The following is a 21,159-nucleotide window of genomic DNA, read 5'->3' as shown; positions in this document are numbered from 1 at the left end:
TAAAAATCATTCTAAACGTACATTCTCAGCCATTTGAAAACCAATTTTCATCAAATAAACGTTGAATCCTTCTTAACATGCTCTTTCATATTTCATAAGTGGTTTCTCATTATCTCACTTTAGGAATGTTCAAAACATGAATCCCCACCTCAACCAGTACTGTACAGTCCCTTTAATGTGTAGCATGATGCAAAGTACAAATGTTTCATGTGCAGAGGAGACACAAATATACAAGATGTATATACATTGTGCATAAGTCAAGAGAGTTACTTGACTACTGGGTAATGCTTTCATTTTCATCACGCACCATTTTTTTTTTTTTTTTTTTGCATGTGTGTTGGTTGCAAGATCTCAATATGTATTTATAATAACACATAGATTTTTTTTTTTTTTTTTATTTTTGTGTCATTTTTGCATAGTGCTGTGATTTTGGTATGCTTTGGAAAGAAAACAGAATGACAGTTCTTGTCCTGCAGACAGTGGCATATTTAAACCGTACCGTAGATATTTACCGTCTACTTCATGGCTTATCCTTAAAAGCTGTCCAATGTTTTAATACAGATTGCTTTATTGTATAATACAAGTAGACAAATTTGTGCACAGGTGTAATATTTTTGTAAGTATGCCTACAACTGTACAGACAGTGATTCCATTGTATGGTTACGTGTTTCCATTCTTTAGGTGCTTGACACATGACACTTTGGAAATTGTAACAGCGCTATTCAAATCATGAGTCTTGAGAGTACATGTACACGTATTGTACATTATGTTACGTAAAGGTGAACAAATCAGCACTCACATATCTGAGAACATTGTGAGTTACACAATATTGTCAGAGTATGCCAAGATATGGAGAGGACTCATAAAGAGATACTTCTTTATACTCTTTCCATTGCATTATTAGTTTCTGCCGCCAATGAGTACGCCAACCAGCGTTTGGATATGCTGCAGGAAAAGGCACCCATAATCAATGACAGTCCGGACAAGGTAAGCTCATGTTAATTATTTATTCATGTTTCTGGTCTGAAAGGCCATCCTCTTTCATGAACAGTTATTTTCTGTATGGTGAAGACTGTATGAGATTCTGCTGATCATTTAGGATGAATTGGCATATTGTATATTTAAATTCAGAGTGAATGTACATTGTATGATAATGTCAATTTTGTACTAACATAAAAGCAGTCATGTGGTGATGTTGTTTCAATGTAAAATTCATGATGAATATTAAACATTTGTATATTATAATAGGATATATGAAGATCGAAGATCTGTGGGTGTATTCAAATTCATGAAAATCACATAAAGAATACACTGTAGATAATTATTGGATGTTGGAAGTGATAATGATTTTTATCATATATATTTTTTTTTTTTTTACTGTGTTGTGTTTAGGGGTATTCTGAGGTAATACAGATGTATCAATGCATTTGTAGTATACCTTATAGTTTGCAATATTTTGGTAGTGTAATTACAATTGTTTTTGGCAAGATTACATGTACAGGTACAATCGTACACTGTATGTACATGTAGGATTAACCTGCTTGCACTGGATTGTTCCCCGTGTTTCCCATCTTTTGTTGGTACAATGTATGCGTACCCCTCTCCTGACCCCCTGGTCCCTCCTCTTCTCTCTCCACCCCCACTCAGGTCCTGGCCTCCCTTCAGGATGGCACAAAGAGGGTGCTGGACAACACCAAGACTGCAGGGGCAGAGCAGATCAACAAGGTTCTGCTGACCAGGCTTGGCAAGGCAGTGACCCAGGGGGTGAACACTGCCCTCACGCTCTCTGAGTTTGCCGTAGACTACTACTTGCCTCAGGAAGAGGGCAGTAAGTATCTTGTAACCTGCCCTAAAAAGATAACCTTGACCTGGCAGGATAAATCCCTTATCACTAGTGAGCAGATATAGAAAATCAAAGAATTACCTCTGTAGGCTAGATAGGTTTAAAAGTCAAGAGGCGTTGTGAAGAGAAACCATGCAGTGCTTGGATCAGTAATGTCCATCTATGGAAATTCGTGATGCCCTGTAAATATACTGTAACATATTAGCTAAACAAAAAGTCAGCAAACAAACTGAGGCCATGTTAACTTTGCTGCATATTTCGTTCTTTTTTTTTTTTTTTTCATTTAAAGGGATCGTATAGTTTTGGTTGAGACCTAACTTCAGGTTTCTAACAGTTTTGGGTGAGATAATGAGAACCCTCCTATTGAAATATGAAAGATCATGTAATTCCAATAGGCATCCAATGTTTATTTGATGAAAATTGGTTTTGAAATGGCTGAGATACCCAAAACAGAGTAATCCTAATAAAAGATGGGACCCAGCTTTTATTACGATCGCTTTATTTTACTTTGTTTTGGATGTCTCAGCCATTGCAAAACCGATTTTCATAAAATAAACTTTGAACTTGTCTTAGAATGGTGTGCTCTGCAGTATGTCATGAGTGGTTTCTTGATATCTCGCAAAAAGATAAAAGCCCAATCCTCGCCCCTACCAATACTGTACCATTCCTTTAACTAAGTGTTTGAAAATTAAAATAGTTTTGTTTAAAGTGTAACCGGTATCACCTGGCTGGAATGTGCTTTGCCCATGAAATGTGGGTATAAACATACATGACACTTGAAAATATTGTTAACAATGACAATTTGTGATGGGACTTTACGTCTCCCTCCATGTCTAGCAATGTACAACTGTATACATCAGCAGTAACTAATTGCCTTTTGCCGTTTCATGATGTGAAAGTCATACAAATGCAAAACTTGCTGGCACCCATCTCATTTTCACTTCCCCTTCCAATTTGCAAGTCATACTGCCCTCTTAAATTAAGTTTAGTTCCATGCTGCATCAATGGAAGGGTAATAAAGGGCTCTGCATGGAAGGAGAGCTGGGGATTTCATTTGAAGCTACATGTTACAAGCATATTATGTGTCTTGAAAGATGAACAGATTAACCCTTTATTTACCCTGGTACTACAATGTATTAGGTGCAATTTGTATACTTTGCCAAACCTTTTCTTCAGAATTCAATAATCCCTCCAAATTAGACCAAGTTATAAAGTTACTTAGCCCACTTTACATTTCTAACCTGTAATTGTCTGTTTTGAGTAGCAGAATACCCTTACATTCTAATAGAGATTTGGTATTTGGTTGAGTTTTGTTCAGAGGCACATGTTTTTCAAAGTCATAACATTACCTAAGCAAGAACAAAAACATATTCAACTGTGCCGTGTTGGGATTGGGGCTGATTCTATCCTGTCCTTTGTCTCTCACTCTAGATGCTTCTGAGAAGGCACAAACTGATGAAGCTGTGCAGTGTGATGGGGACAAGCCCTTGGAGGCCACCTTCAGCCAGGCCTCGCGTGTCACCAACAAGGTCCGCCGCCGCATCGTCAACAGGGCCATGAGGAACATCAGCTCTGCCCAGAAGCGCAGCAAGGAGACCCTAGACAAGCTGCATGTTGCTGTTGAACTGGTGAGTGGCTGTCCCCTGCAGCGTCCAAAGCTAAAGATTTAATTGTAAAATGTCTGTGGAGGATGTACAATCATGCTTCACAAATCCCTAAAGGTCATGTAGGCCAATTTTCCAATAAACCTTAAAGTATACTCTATCAGCTATTATGGGAAGTAAGGAACACCTGGTTTTTACAAGTGTTATATGTTTTAATCTATGAATCTGATCTTTCAAAATGTCGCATTTACCCTAAGTCCCTTCAGATGTCTTACTCTTAGCCTTGTGGTTTTAGATCACATACAGAGGGATGGATGCTTGTTTGTCTGTTCTCAAGTTGAGATCAAATCTGAACTTCATTTGCAGCTAGTCATCTTGGGAGATGATTTAAATTGGTACACTTGTAAATCAGGTAATGTTCTAAAAAAATACATCTAAGTTTGAACTTAACATTGCATGATTAAGGGAGGAAAGAGCAATCAAGTAATTGAACAAATTATCTTTGTGTGAAACACGGGTCAATTATGTTTTCATCATCACATTCCAGCTGTAGGACAGCTGTCTCAATGCGGGAGGTGGGTGTTCTTGCACTGGGAAGTGATTCAGCAGTAATCACGCTCATCTGTATTATTAATGGAAATAATTTGGCATCACTATTGTTGTGTGTTCCTTTTGTCACCGTCAACCCACCACAGATGGATTACACAAAGCAGCACATGATCCAACCAGCCAGCCAGGCAGTCCAGGTGCGCATCGAGACTACGCAGCAGACCCTCTGGACGACCTGGGATGAGTGGACGCTGGAGGAGGGAGAGGAGAAAGGACAGCACTGATGAAGTTGAAGCCTCCGTAAGCCCTTGACCAGCTGACCAGGCACTAGCTGCCAGAAATAAATATAATTCTTCTTTGTCTTGTCCTCTTTTTTTTTTTTTGAACATTCAAAATTGCAATGATCAATTCAAACAAGGCATGCATATTGAGTAATATCATCACTCAAAAGTTCCTGTACAACACAAAGAGAATTGTTTGCAATTCCTGTTGAAAAAAAACACAAAGTTGTTTAGCAAGAAACAAAAAGAAACAAAACAGAGTGTATTTGAGAACTTATATGGTGTATTTTGACCAAATGAGCACGAAAACGGGAGCAGTGGAGTGATTATTTTGTAACATTCTTGAGAAGAAGATGCAACATCACAACTTCAGCTTAGTATGGTTTTTGCTTTTACAATAATGGTACAAACAACATGTGAGTTATAGTAGGAAGTAATCAAAAAATAATTTCATCTACTACTTCAGAAAGGGCATACATTAAATGTAGAGACCAACTTTCCTCATGAAATTAGTTTAATTTCTTGTTGCAAAACAAGTGAAAAGAAATGTGTCTTCTAATAACTCAGTTTGTAAAATTAGAATGTCATAAATCCCAAGCTTAGTAGCTCTGTTTAGATGATTTGAGATAAACTTGCTGAGGAGTTGTATGTTCTGACATCAAATGGCAGCAAGAAGTAATATTTTACCTAGTCAGCTGAGAGAGTGGCTGATGCATTCAGTGCAGCTTCAAGCTAAGAACTTGAATCTAACAGGATAGAAGAATCTCTCCATATTTAACACTTTGTTATCTGCACAAACTTTGCAGATGTAGCAGAAGTGCACCAAATATCTCCTTCAAGCATGGTTCTTTCCTGTACTGTAAAACCAGGAATTTGCTTGAAACTTTTGCAAATTTGTGAGAAGTCAAGATTTGCAAAAGTAAGATGTAAGGTGATGTATCCACAATGCAAAGAATGTCAGTGGCAATTGAAAAGTTTCATGCTGCAAAAAAGGATTCGGCTCCAATTTGTGAATGTTTCTGGTTTTACAGTACTTGTTGTCCTAATCCTGTGCCTATCCTAATTCTCTCTTGCTGTACAGAATGGTGAACAGAAGACTCTCGCCATCGCCCGCAGCCTAGCCAGTCGCCTCAAAGTCTTGAGCGGCAACATCGCCGGGTGTGTCCGCCTCCTCCCGCAGAGCCTAGCAACCAAGGTGGAAGAGGGGCGCGATCTGGCAGAAGCCCTTTATAACTCCCTGGAAGAGGTAGGTTGCTGGAGATCAGCTGGTATTCGAATTCCTCATCAATGCTTCATCAAGTGTGAGGAATATCCTTCCTTGCCAAAGAAAAGTAGCAAGCATAGCACTATCAAATGATGATGTATCTCTGGCTCCAGAGGGTAATGCCCTTCATGTCTTCTCTAAAAGCATGGTATAAAGTATTTAATGAATCAAGACTCAAAAGTAGCAGAAGTTGTCTACCAGTGATGATCTGTGAAAAAAAAAAAATAAAAATAAAAATAAAAAAAAAATCTTTTCATGCAATTTTCTTTGCCTGTCTTGTTAAACATGTATGAATCATGTGACTGGACAGACAAAAGGGTCAGGTGACACACTGAAAGTGCAGAACTCAGGAGAGCTCCCGGTACAATGGTGGTTGTTGGTACAATGTTGGAAGATTCTTGTTTCAGGAACGTATTGGCAAATAGACTCCTTCACCCGATGAGGACGGACTGTTGCCACAACACACATTTCCCATAGACACCTGCCTTTGTAGACCCCATGGAAAAGACAGGTCAACCACTTTACAGTAGTAAATATGCAAATTCTAACACACTATGTATTTGTTAGTACTCTGCATCATCAGTCTTTATGTTCAGCCCTCAAGAATAATCAAGATATAATCAGATTCATGCGTAGTGTAGTGCAACAGTGATTAAAGAAAATAAGACATGACACATTCATCTTGACTTTCAAATCAAACAAAATTTGTTATGGAGTACTAGTATAACATTCAATGTAAACTCATTCTTATTTATCTTCATTATGTTCTTTATGTATTATCAGTGTGTTTACTTTTTGAGAAGAATGACATTATAAATATTCAGCAAAGGATATAGGCAAGATTTATTAGTGCACATTGTTATGATAATAATTCATACGGTCATAATGCATTAGAGTTGTTTCTGTGAGGAAATAACTAGCAACAGTTGATGAAGTTGAGAGATAGAGAGAGAGAAGACATCCATGAAGTATCACATGGCATGTCATACTTCTTTGCCCAGGTCCAGACTGTCCGTGAGCTCCCCTCCAACGTGGTCAGCTCAGCGAAACAACAGTTGAACAGACTGACCGACATCACCATGTCTCTGGCGGACTTCCTCGTGTCGTCGACTCCTCTCCAGTGGCTGGTAAGTCAAGACTAACTGCATTTTAACATCTCATGTCTTCTTTCCTGCTATTCTTCTTTCTCTCCCTCTTTTTTTTTTTTTTTTTTTTTTAATCCAGTATCCCTCATCTCCTTCTATGTGATCATACTGTTTTCATATGCATGCTTTTAGAATATTCTTTTCATTTTATCTTTATTTTAGAATAAAAGAGGAAAGGGTAACTTGAAATAGGAGTAAAAACATTCAAACTTTTCATGCAAGCATTCTTTCAAACTGAAAAATACACAAGCAGAAGTTCTTAATCCCTCTTCCCCCCCCCCCCCCCACCAAAGAAGAAGAAGAAAAAAAAAAAAACATTTTCAGTAGTTTCAGAAAAGTTCTAGCCACAAGCAGTGTATAAATACATTCTTTCAAACTAAAAAAACACACGAGCAGAAGTTCTTACTCCCCTCCACCAAAAAAAAAGTTTTGTCAGTAATTTTAGGAAAGTTTTAGCCACAAGCAGTGTTTAAATGCATGTGTGTTGTGTTTGTTTGTTTTTTCATATCTTTGTAAATATGAAATAGAGAAGATTTTAAGTTGTTCATATCTCTTTAAATTGTCATCAGGCAATGTTAGATATTATGGTCTCCACAACAAATTATGCAGAAACTGGAAATTACGGCCACAGTAAGATACCCTACTCTAGTGATTGATTAGTAGATGTGCTGTGTAAGTTTGAACCAAGCTAATATGAACCGTATGTGGAGTCATTCACTTGTGATCATGTTTGTGTTGAAGTTTTCACCATAGTGTTCTGATATTCTGTGGTTGAAACATTGTGTTCATAAAAGTGTCAATTGGGTGCATGTGGTACCACTTTGTTTGTCGATGGAGTTTGTGCGGCAGCTAATTAGTACCAATTTCATGACCTTTATGCATTGCTGTACACCGTCATGAATCAAGTGTTTTATTTGGTGTAAGTCTCTTTCATGGCCCTGTTCGAATAGGAGTTCCAGAGTTTTTGATCTGATGTTCTCCTGCTCAATAAGTGTTTGAACATTAACAGACACTTCTTCATGTTGGGTTGTCTACTGGTACATTTTGGTGGGAAGGCAGCATGCTGTGATAACCTTGCTTCCCTGTTGTCAGACTGACACTTCACTCGACGTTCGGCTCCATTTTGATAGAGACATGTGGAACAGTGTATTGTTAGCTGAATATTATCAAATTTAGTAAGTTATCAGAGTTTGTAATATTTGAGGGAAATGTTAATGTTAATGACATTCACACATGCTCTCACAGTCTTCTCTTTAAAAAACAAAACAGAACAAAACAAAACAGATCAGGAGGAGTATGACTTGTATTAGTCATGATGATAAAATACATTCATAGACATAGCAATAGAGATGTGTGGCAGGTAGAGCTGACCCTATTGTTGATAGGTATGTATTATGACTGTGAATGCAAAAAAAAAATTAAAAAAAATATGGACCCAGGAATCATGAGAATAGCCATAACAAGCAGGCAAATATTGATGCTTTATAGGGCAGGGTTGAGCTTGTTTACATTTTTCCACTGATGCTTTGACTAGAAAGCAAAGCAGATTATGGATAAGCGACCAACATTTTGTTTACTGACATTTTGTTTTTTTCTTGTTGACAGACAAAATAAGTGGCCCTGTGAAAATAGACACACTCATCCCCTCCCTCCCCCCATAAAGCAAGAAACAAGATTGACAATGTATGAATGTCGCTTGAATGCGAAAGTTAAGGTGATGGACTACTGTACCTGTTCATTGCTAATGTACATACGTAGTGGACAGAGATGATGATAGCATACAAAATGGTATTTTGTGGTGCAGACATACGGATGTCTGAGCTAGTACTGCTTGATCATGTCATGTGAATACATTTTTCATTTTGACACACTCATTCAGCTCAATATCCTTCAAATACACACAGGCACACAGTGCACACAGTGCACACAGGCACACAGCGCGCACATACAAACACACACACACTCACAAAAGTTGCTGGATATGGTGTCCTGGTTTTCTTCTGGTGGCAAACTATCACATACCTGCCATTGAAATGATACAACTTGTGTAACTCACTGGGTAGTTTGAGGCAGTAATAACACGAGAGTGAGACCTGGTAGTGATTTATGATTTCATCATACCTTTCGCAAGGTTAAGCTCTCATTGTTGTTGTTTGTGTGTCAATAGCTTTTCCGTTAACATTTTGTGCACTGCAAAGTGTAGAATTTTCTGTGATCACAAAATTGTCTCAACTGACTGGTTTTTATTCTGTACACACTGCTGTTTGTATGGTATCATTTTCACACTATGCTTGTTGAGCAGAGTGCCAGAGTCTGTATTCAATATTTCTAGTCTGAGAAAGAGGTTGTCATGTTACTTTCAGTTCTTGGTATCAGATGGAGAAGTAAAACATCATCACAGCTTATAATTAAACATTGAGTTGAAAAAGATCTGTCCATGGGCCACTGTAGATAAGGATTTAGTTGATGCAGGGTACAGTATGCAGAAGCATGCATACATGTACATGTATAGTGTACTAATAAGCGAAGGGGTTGATTGAATTGTTTTATAGAGATGATACTCAAATGTGTCCCATTAGTATTTGTTTAAGAGAAGAATAACACTTCCAAAATCTGTAGCTCTTTTAAAGTGATCAGGAAAGTAGGATTCAAATGCCAGAAGAAAATATGGGGTTAAGCAGACAATACATTGTAGTTGTTGGCCAATCAAGTAAACGTAAAGAAGACAAAATGCAAAATGGGGGGGGGGGGGGGGAATAGAAACAAAACCATCTTTAAGCGCAGTCTTCCTTTTTCCGTTTCAGTTGTGCTGTCCATGTGTACACATGATACTGTTGCAAAAGTCTGCATGAAGGCATAAAGAAGGCGTTCTTTCAATCACTTGCATAGTTTAAGCATACTGATATTTGGAGTAATATACTTGTCACACTACATGTGTTTTGATTTTTTTATCAAGCACTTTTCATTAGTTATTTTCTGATATCAAACTTGTTGAATTTTACACTGGAACACATATGGGTAATATTCTTCATTCTCTTTTCAAATATGTAATGGCAAGATACTAATGACTTTGGATGACAAGTACCTCATGCATAAAAAAAAAGTGTAGGGGATAGGCATCATATACATTCACAGTAATTGTGTTAAAAAATGATTAGTGATGTAGGGTGAATATGTACACAGCTATGCATGACAACTCTGACAAGAAACGAAACAGATTTAAGATGCAGAGAGAGATAGAGAGAGGGAGGCTGACCTTGTAAGTGCTGCATTGTATTCAAATTCTTGTTGATATGAACTTGTAGATTGATGATTGTTGGTGATAGTACAGGTGTTTTGTCTGTTACAATGGTCTTATTTGAGTGACTGAGTCATTTGAGCCTTTTGGTTGCTGATTACATGATAAGCTTGCTGCAGGTTTTTGATCATATCATGTGGGAGAGCATCAAGTAATACAAAGGTGTGTGTGCCGTGGGCTACGCATGAGATATATCTGGAAATTCTTGCCATGGAATTGGTGCCCCACCCCTACCTTTTAAAGTGGATGGTATCTCTAGCGACAGCCAGCCCCCGAATGAATCCTTGCCCTCATTCCTTTGTTTGCACAATGCCCAGGTACCAAGCAGCGCGAGGACATACTTGGCCTCTTACAAGTCTACATCGAATGGGCATGTCGCTGAAATACAGACCCCATCACCATTGCCATGCGGACAGGACCACAGCTACGCTAATAGCGAGCCTCCATCCCAATGACTAAGCAACCAGCAGCCATACACTGGAACATTTAAAGGTCTTCCCATGGCTTTAGGCACCCTCATCGCAGGGTATCAGCTTACAGAGAAACCAGACCAAAAACTGCATCCCAATAGTTGCTCCCCAGTCACAAGGCACAGAAAAGTCATTCGTCATCCGCTGGAAACAGGTGAAATCTGGAAGAGGGCAATGAACAAAGCACTTAACTCTGGCTCCCTGAAGTCCCTGCAACAGTCTATATGCACTTTTCTCCCAACCATTCACCTCAAGGCGTCAGTACATATAAGCATCAAGGTGAAAGAACACGAGGACACCCATCAACACTATCAATTTGGTGTGAGGGCATCTTCACTGGTATACATCCCCCATCTCAATCAGCACTGCCATCCCACTACCATGGTCTGCAGAGCTACCCATGTATTAGCTGCTGACTGACCTCCCCTTGTCATGCTCTTCCCCCCCCCCCTCTTCTGCTTTTTTTGTTGTTGATATAATCATTTCTGAAATTGGTATTATGTTTGTTTTTGAGGCATTCAGTGCTACATTTTTGCCATCTGAACCTGGAATATCTTAGTACAAGTCACATTTTGAGGCAAATTAAAGATTTTATACATGCTGTAGCTTTGTTTTGTATTTGTCAGCATTCTTGTTTGGGTTAAATTTAAACTGCATTGTCTTTTCAGAGCATATTATGTGTTTGTATGTTTGTTCGGATGTCTTTGGAACCTGTGATTTTTCAGAGAAATTGTATGTTGTTTCAAAGTTGTTGTTTTTTTACATGGTGTATTGTAGATGATGTAAACCTGATTTTATGGAAAATTTAAAGGCTTTAACAGAGTGTTCATGATGAAAGAAATCATAGTTGCTATTACATGCACAGATGTGCGCAAATTTGAACTGTAAACCAGACAATCATTTTCAAGCATGCATTTTGTGCAATTTTTGCAAGTGAATGGCCCTTTCAGTACCAGTATGTGATGTTGCAAAGAGGATAAAGTTTGCAGTGTTTGTACAACATAAACAGGTCAATAAATACTGCTGCACAGTTTGTGTTGGTCTTCATACACAATTTGCTCAAGATTGTTTTGGTGATTTGGGGTGTTGTAATATTCTGTTACTGTCAATTTATATTCTATTGTATTGCTGTCATGTCAGTCCAATCATATTATTGTCTTCTTGCTCTCCACACTTCTTGATTATGCATTGTGTATTATACTAAGTGGATTGTGCAATGCATTTCATGATGTGAACGATGAAATGTATTGATGATCTAAAACAGTGACAATTTGCTTGTTTTATAAGGTTTCTCACTCTATCAGGCTACTGATAAAAAAAAATATATACACTGTATATATAAAGAGCTTGGACTGGCTGATTACTTTTTTTTTTTTTTAAAGGGCTTTGTTTAAAATATGATTATGTACATGTACATGTATATCCATCCTTAATTACAGGGTTCCACTGTACCTTTGTAATCTCTAAATAGTGGAATTGATGGATTTTGGTGTGTTGGCACATATTTTGCAATGTAGATTGGCATTGATGTGTTATATTTCTTCAAAAGTTCTTGCACCAAGTATTGTATTTTAATCATCATTTCTCAAGTGCAGTACTTTGTTGAATCAGTATGATCTGTAAAGATGTTTTGTGATATGGATTTTCATTGATGATTTCTTGACAGAATACTAACATTAATACAATAGTGTGATATATTTCGTGTTCAGATATGTGTGCTCATATACAAAACGAAATAAACACTGTTTCTCAGTGTTCCAACATTTTCTCAGTATTTGCAAGTGAATGAGTCACAATATGAGAAAAAATTCACATGAGGTGGTTACTTTTGAGAATGATTTTGTTTTGTCTTCCTTTTTTATATGACGAGATAGCGCAATACTTTTACAGTATCTTCAAACAAGATTTTGGTTGCTGATATGCTTACACTTTATACATGTACTTACCAGTAATCTTTTTGCTGCCATGTATGTATCAAAGACCTAGTATTAATAATAAAATTTCTGAAGTGCTGACATCTCCCATGTTGTCATCTGTGCAATGAAGTGCATGAATGGAATGTTGCATGTCACAGGTCAGATCAGAGTGAGGGTAAAGCTGAGTGTGCAATGAGTGTTTCAGACTTTTGGCATTGGCTCCTAGCTAGCTGCCAGTTTGGAGGTACATAGAATGTACAGTAACAATCACATGAATCTTAGACATTTCATTTGTCTCCAGCAGTGGAAGAAGGGAGGGGGACCTCCTTTCCAATGGTGTCAAAGTGCTATGATAATCATTCAAATTAGTGAAATTCTTCCGTCGAGATGTTTTCATTGCAACTGATTGACAATTTGCCCAACATTGACGTAAATGCTATGATACGTAATTACCAGGGTATGTTTCTGTATGAATGTACGTGTATCTGTGTGTGTGTGCGTGTATGTTTTTTTTTTGTTTTTGTTTTTACAAGTACATCACTTCTATCAAAATGATATCAGTGGTTTAAAATTCATTTCACCCTCTCCTGTCCCCCACCCCCCCCCCCCCCCCATTGTCATGTGAAACATTTAACATCTGACTAGGAAAAATGAATAGTAAACACTTTTACTTTTTTCTCTTTGATGAAAACCCAAAGTAAAGTTTCAATATTCCATGGTGACCTTTTAAAGGAAAATTTCTGTCAGCCCCAAATCTCTGTCCGTATTGACAGAAGATATAAGTTTGATGACTTTTACAGAATTTTACCTCCAGGAAATAAACCTAGTTACTCTTTTTTTCTTCACAATCTTGACAAAAGGGTCATTAAGGGGTTAACTCGGGTAGAGTATTGTATTATGTAAAGGGCAACATACAACACATCCTGCACAGTGATAGGGGAAGAACAGAGCACACCCATGCTTTGTGTAAAATATCAGAGCATGTGAAGAAAATCTAGCAAGCCTTACAAAAGAAGCTTTTCTTTCCTTAATATTTATAGGGAATTTGGACAGTAACAAGAAATTTACTATCTCCATCTTGTCAAATGCTGAGAAATGATGTACCAGGGGTATGTTCCCATCTACAGCGTATGAATGTGTTCAGAGACTGCTGCTGATTAGTGAATCAGATGATTGATTGATACATCAGACAAAAGAAGCTGAATATATAAAGAAGCACATAATAATGGATTGGGAGGATTAAAACCATTTGAAGTGATGACAACTGCAACAATTTCATAGCAAGAACTCTTCATGTACCCTTGTGTACATGGAAAAACATGTAGCCCATCCTGTCTATCAGTGTGTGGTTACAGGCTGCAGTGGATAGTGATCTCTGAGCGAGAGAATAGAAAATGAGTAAGCATCCTTCATAGTTCTTTATTGGTAGGATTGACAGCCAGGATTGTTGCGCATTTACTGTCATGGTGTGACTGAGACACACTAATCTGTTATTACAGAAAAATGCAGATATTCACAGTTCCAGAAATGCTCCAAAATTTATTCATGGGAGTACACTGTATATTATGATCAGATACAGAGATGACAGATAGATGCAGGTACATGTACCAAATATATATTATTTGTGTTTGTGAGGAAAACAGAGCAGAAATGGCATTAATCCTGTGACTTACAAGGCTAACTCTTTCAACAGAATATTGTGTATATGCTACAATGTAACAGAAGTTTAGAATATAGTTGTCATCCCACACATATATCTATTTCATAATTATGCACACACACACAAGCACATGCACAGCAATCCAACACTTTTCAAAATGAGACATACATGTAAATGAAACAAAGTGAACTGTGATGGTCCACACTTTTGTCAGTGGGAGCAGAAAGTGCCCAAATTAAAGACATCACATGCTATTGAAACAACTGTGGTCTACACGTAAATGAACTCTTACAGGTGTACATGTATACACTGCATTCAGTAATTCCTTACATCAGGGTTTTAGTAAAAAAAAATGCAAATGAGACACTGTACTGTATCAAAAGTCTAGCTCAAAGCTAGAGGGAGGGGCATGGGAGAAACATTTCCAGTAACACTTGTGATTATTAACCCATCGGCAATGAGCTGATTTTGCTGCAACACCCATTTCCCATAGACGTTTGCCGGAGTATACTTGGGACTCGTCCTCAACAGGTTAATGATCTTTCACAGCAACATCAAACACAAATATGTGCATTAAACCCACACACATGGTACAGCTAGAACTCTGACTCATCTGATGTCAGTAGGTCAGTTGATATACAAATCCAGAACAGTGCTAATCCCAGTCCAGCCCACCCATCCCCTATTTTATTCAATTATACAACTTTGCTGCTGTTAGTTTGTGATACATTTGTAGAAAGCAGTTGTATGGAATTAACCCCAGTTTAATGCACAGTCCTCCTGCTTTGCCATATTTTAGGTTGTGTAATCATGCAAAATCCACAGTAGAAATTGATTTCCTCTTTACTTCACCTGCACGAACATGTACTAAGGTTTGTAGTTTTCTTCTTCTTCTTCTTCTTCTTTTTTTTTTTGGGGGGGGGTAGTTTTTCTCTTATTTATTTTTTTTTTCTGGGAAAAAATATGGCTAATTGATGAATCATGGTAATATTTCTTCAAAGTTCATTCAGAAAAGTTCATATATTATTTATTTGTCCATGGATGTATGTTTTAACCATAATAATGTGTTTTGCCCATTGTGCTCATGAACAGTGGTGTGAAGGGAGAATTTATAGCTGTCTTATAAGAATTTGCCTGTACTTTTGTTCTCGCCCACCACAGGTACCAGATGTGGACATCGACTCCATAGAATTTGACTACGTCATTGGGTCAGACGAAGGCGACTTTGACATCCGCAGTGACACGTCGAGCGACATCTAAATTTTTTGGCTGTACGGCAGATTCTCTGCAATGACGATGATTTTCCCTTGAGCAGATTTTGTAGGATTTTATGCAATGTTACACTCAGTGAATTTTGTCAGGCTCTTTCTGTGAATGTTCCCCCCCCCCCCCCCATAACGAAAAGCTTAAGATTGCATCTTTTTCAAGCAATCACCTTTGTGTACGCTTTCCTGTGAAAATACCTTTATGTGGTTCTTCTCGTTACTACTTTTCATCCTGTTAGCACCCTCAGTGCGTCTGTAGCCATCTAAGAAGTATGTGCAGAGCTAGTATCGTCATTATAACAAAACTCTAGTATTACAGTGGAAGATTTGCATTATCAGAGAAAACCCTTGCCGGAAATGGGAAGTCTTAATTGACAGGGAAATGTAGTTCAGTCTCCAAAGCTACGTACTACAAGGATGCTTTATACAAATCCATCATGTAATTCCTTGAAAGGTCCTTACTTTAAAGAGGGTACAGGGTAAGAAAGCAGAAACTCAAAGCACATTGAAACTGTCAGCTTGTCAGTTATTATTCATGATGTTGTAAAAGTTCTCACAGTCTTTGAAAGAAGCAGTTTATGTGGTACATGTAGTCATCAGTGTTGACTATTTTTCAGATTTTCCAGTTAAATTTTGGTGATATGCCTACTCAATGCAGTACATGTATACTGCAAAGCAGATGATCACATCAGAGGCGTTAAGGTTTTATAGTTTCCAGAGCATGTTGCAAAGCCAGCTAAAGATGCAGAATTCATATTCTGTGCATCACTAGCTTTCTGTTTAGTGCCTCTTGCACAAATGAGCACCTGTAATGTGCAATCAGTTGCACTCCCATGGCTTATATCTGTATTTCAATGAGAAAGCTTGTGACATTCAGTACCGGTATGGTTGGAATGGAGGTACAATGTTTATGGAATGGGAAAGAAATATTACACTACATACAGGTATATACTTGAAGGCTTTGTTGATATATTCTTTGGCATGTGATGATGTGATATTTCCAAACAGTCCTGTGTGATGTGGATTAGAATGTTTCATGTGCACTGAAGGACAATAATAGCTAGGATTTCTTCTAAAAAAGGTGACTAAGGTATAGTTGTAGTCAAACTTAGACATTCCTCTGAATAAGAAAGGAAGCATCGTTGTGCTAGATCAAATACTCCTGTGGATGACAAAAGTGACACTCCAGTTAAAAAACATCTTCATGCATATCCGATGTATGGAGTCAGTTTGTCACAATAAATGATTGATATTGATAGTTCATTACTTTTGGGGAAAATAAGTCAATATAATACACTTGCTAACCCGTTGAACAACAACAACAAATGATTTTATGTGATTGTCTTCATTTATTGCTTACTCAGTTTAAACATCCAGGATATCACCTAAACTTACCCTACATTATAATTTGGTGTATTTATTGAAAACATATGAATGCAAATTGTGCGACTCATGGTTAACATGTGGTGGGATTTTAATCATACCTTTAATATACTTTAGATACTTTTTTAAAAGTGGTGAAGGCAAATGACCCTAATGTCACATGATAATGGGAATAATTGTGCTGCATTGTGTTTAGACTTCTTAGCATTTACAGGCATTATTACCGAAACATTCGCAGTTTATAGAAGCCTACAGAATTTATTTGTGCTTATATGAAATATTAAGAGACAAGTTTATGTGTCTTTCTATAATAGTTATACATGTGCTTTATTTTATGATTTATAATATATATACATTCTAAGAAAATTCATTTGACATATTCTTGTCTCAATAAAAGAAATACTGCACGTAAGCAAACATGAATTCTGTCTACTGTTCTTTTTTTTTAATACCCCTTTTCTTGCTACTCTTTTTGCTGCTTCTTTGCAATAATAGACAGCAATAGACATATGATATTCTTCCAAAGAGAAGTGACATCAATGAAGTGTTTGTGTGTGTGTGTGCGCGCCTGCGTGCACATTATGTTTAAAAAAATCCATACATTTAAATTCATTTGCTTCATGGAGAGATGGCGATGCAAGAAGTGGTACAAAAGACATCTTTGACAGGATAATTGACAGGAGAAAACAGGAAAATATGTCACAAGTGTGTATGTGTGTGTGTGTGGGGGGGGGGGGGGCAAAGAGATTACACTCTTATGAGTAACCCAAGTGCACCTGATGAGACTGCGCATGTACATCCGCTTAACACGTCCACTCCTTGAGTGAGCCTATACAATATACGTGTGGAAACTTGACAGCTCCTACAAACAGAATTGCTTTTTGACGCACGATGAATTCCCGAGCATTTAGAGAAAGTGATACATGTACCACAGGATTTTGAGCAACCATTTTTAGAAAGAAATTACACAGGCAAGATGTTGATGCATTGTCTACAGCTATTGGTAGATACATTGTATTCTTCCACGGTACTTTCACATCCATGAAATCGTGAACGAGTTGAGTGCAATTACTGTACAGTATACGGTTTATCTCCTTTTATAACCTTCCATAATATGGCTGCTCTTCCTCAAAGTGTCTTCGGATTTCGGGTTTGTTTCACTGATACAATCAAGTTCTCTTGTTGGAAGTCTTAAAGACCTTGCAGGATATACCATTACAGCTTTTTATTGTGGAAAATATTTTCATTTGACCTGCGGATGTTACTGTGAATGGTAGCCGCTTTCTTTGAGTTTGAAATACTGTGTAGATGTGATTCTATTTGTCATTCCTCCTACACACTTGGTATCTATGAGGTCTGTAGAGAAATCCATGAATAAAATTCTTCAGCACTTTCATTCCTGAGATGATGCTGTAATATTTAAATCTTCCCTGATGAGTGGACCCATACCCCTGTCAACCGGTTGACGGATCAATGCGAAGAAGGAAAGCATGGAGGTTTTGAAGGGCTAAATTGATTCTCCATACTCCAGTCCGAAAATACTGTATTCGAATTTTCCTGGAGTTTGCTGCTTGTTTGATTTTTAACTCAATCCGAAATGTTTACATGTTCATGGAATTATTGTAATTCAAAATTACAATCAAATTTTCGCATTGATAACACCCAATATGATTAACCTGTCTAAATGCTACTTCAAAGTCTTAAAAATGACATTTTACCTCTAATGAAGAAAACCTATTCGATTTGGTTAAGCGGTCACAGAGAAATGTGGATTGTTGTAAAGCATGTCATGAGTCTGATTGTTCCAAGTTTAGCACTTTGATGATCTTGTGTGTGAATACAATAGAGAGAACTTGGAGGGAAGAGATCCTGACATCCTCTACAAAATTCCTCATTTCTCTTTGACCTCTGAAGCAAATCCAATGGGGGTTTCTCTAAGATGTGGGCAATGAGTTATAGTTTCATACCCTGACTTTGTATTAGTTTGATTCAATATTTTTAAAGATATCATTGCGGAGGTTCCCGTTTGTAATTTTTTTTTGGGGACATACGGTATTGTATTCGAAGAATTTCTACCTGAAATCCACAATGATTCCAAACATTCAAAAAAGAAAATTGCATTCTCCATGTTCCCGTAAGTAGGCTACTCTTATAACATTGACACGAGCTTGTTTTCATGAATATATAGCACAACTAGCGATTTTTATCTTTTATAATTTGACGTTTTGGTTGTTGCTGTTATGCTGCACCTTACGGTGTCATCGTGTGGTTCGGGATAAATTGTGAAAAGTAGTGATACGCTGTAAGTTGTGGTCATCCCTCTTTGCCCCGTCCACACATCAATCAGACACTTGTAAATCTTGAAACCATAAATCAGTATTCTATAGTTGTTAAATAAAACAATAGAGGACAGTAATTTGGTTTACCTTTCAGTCATTAAAGGGGCGCAAAATAAAACAAGGGGAGGAGCGAACTTTCATTTTTTCCTTTCATTGCTTTTGTTTTAACAAAAAAAAAAAATAGGGGCGCCCGTACGGCCCCCCCCCCCCCCCTCCCCTGAATCCGCCACTGGCCCAAGTTATGATTATCTTTCGATTTCACCACAGCACAAAGTCATTTGCTCTTATGTCAATACGCACTTCTAGATCAATCTACAAACAACCGTGACAAAGTTCCTCTGTTCTTTTCAAAATGACAACTCTTAAAATGGAAAGCTACATCATCAGGATTGGTAGATATCTGCTTAATGTTCCCTTTCTAATCATTAATATATTAAGCGTTAAACTAAACTTGAAACCAACACTCATCGAATAGAATTGGGTAGGTTACATTAACACATAGTTTAATGGTTACACTAGGTAATATCACATACAGTATTCATCATGGTGATATGGTTGTTGTTTTTTCCTTGCACAACAGGCAAACCAACTTACTTTAGAACAGTTTCATCAATGTCTTCTCTCACTATACTTTAGACGCAGTGACAGGTTATAGTCTTCATAACTTATGGCATACTGGTGCAATGAGGTATTAATAAGACCGTCATAATCATTCTTTTGAAAATGTTATGGCATATATTTCTAATCATATTTTATTTCATATTTGGTAATCTTGCATACTAGAAATAGGCAGAATACATTTCTGTTTGCAACATTCATTTATTGATTCTTGATCAATAGTTTATAAATGTTCACTAATCTGCTTTTTACGTAATGTCAATGCTAACACGAAACATATAAGCATTACTAAGTACAATGACTGTTAAATCGTGCAGTCATAAAGGCATAAATACATTGAACTGTAAAGTCGTCAAACAAAGCTGAGACTTACAAGGAAGTAATTACGCGCAGACTCAATAAGACGTAATAATGCATTAGTGCATGTCATTTGCTTATGGTGTGAGATAATTATACTACTGTGATGATAAAGTAAACACATTGAATTACTTAATAATGTACATATCATATATATTTACATAATATTATACATACATATATACATATCATAAATCTTAACGCTAAGCGCGAGTTTAGATCGAGCTCTGAAACTTACAAGTTTTGTATTAGCTTATTCAGAGTGCATTGCACTGACCTGTTAATATGGAATTATTCACATTTTCCCAGCGTTTTCAAGACAGGAGACAATCATTCAACCCTAAACGCACGTGCACGTGCACAAATAGATCATTGCCATTACATTTCTAGAACTACGTAAAAATTAAGACCAAAAAACAAACAAACAAACAAACAAACATGCCTCGGCTCAAGAAATCCAAGAAAAACTGATGGAGAAGGAAATGGAGATCAATCAAGCAATGGTAGAAGTAGAGGTAGCAGAGCAGGAAGAGACAGTATAAATAGAAGAGATCATCCGTGATGAGTTACAGAGGCAGTCAGAAGACCAAGTCTCTAAACATTTAGACCCACAAGACCAGGTCCCATTAGAAGAAAATGCGAGAAAAGACCCCACTGGAGGCCAAACCGAACAGCAGGGATTGCGCGAACTCATAACGGGCTCGTAACAAGGTCTTTATGCCTCGATGAAAGCAAGGTTTAAGTCGTACACAGGTCATCACAACTCACACCAAGATCGGTGAGACTCGTATCACGCTCGGATCACTCGTCTTTTCGGAGGCCTGCCGGTTGACTGTACAGCTATCGTAGTGAACTCGATGTTGCCTCGTAGATCACTCATGCGCAGCTCATTAAAATTGACAAATTTCAGGCGAGTTCACGCGAGTTCACGCGAGTTCAAGCTCGCGCAGCTCGACGCAACTCGAGACTCCAACTCGACTAAGTGGGAACTTTGCTTAGTACGAAACATATAAGCATTATTCAGTACAATGACTTTTAAATCGTGCAGTCATAAAGGCATAAATACATTGAACTGTAAAGTCGTCAAACAAAGCTGAGACTTACAAGGAAGTAATTACGCGCAGACTCAATGAGACGTAATAATGAATTAGTGCATGTCATTTGCTT

General features: G+C 37.6%; 1 protein-coding gene across 1 annotated transcript in view; it reads left to right on the top strand.

Moving 5' to 3' along the window:
* Positions 1–17,087, top strand: part of LOC140230777 (perilipin-2-like) — a 31,252-nt gene extending 14,165 nt beyond the window's left edge. The window contains 8 exon segments of the mRNA XM_072310917.1: positions 905–987; positions 1,648–1,828; positions 3,275–3,471; positions 4,143–4,267; positions 4,269–4,296; positions 5,359–5,523; positions 6,543–6,668; positions 15,192–17,087. Of these exon segments, the coding sequence (XP_072167018.1) occupies positions 905–987; positions 1,648–1,828; positions 3,275–3,471; positions 4,143–4,267; positions 4,269–4,296; positions 5,359–5,523; positions 6,543–6,668; positions 15,192–15,290 (1,004 nt within the window). The 3' untranslated portion in view covers positions 15,291–17,087.
* Positions 17,088–21,159: the final 4,072 nt, after the last annotated feature.

This window comes from Diadema setosum, chromosome 7, assembly GCF_964275005.1.
Source record: "Diadema setosum chromosome 7, eeDiaSeto1, whole genome shotgun sequence".
Lineage (NCBI taxonomy): Eukaryota > Metazoa > Echinodermata > Echinoidea > Diadematoida > Diadematidae > Diadema > Diadema setosum.
This window is presented reverse-complemented; position numbering and strand designations above follow the sequence as displayed.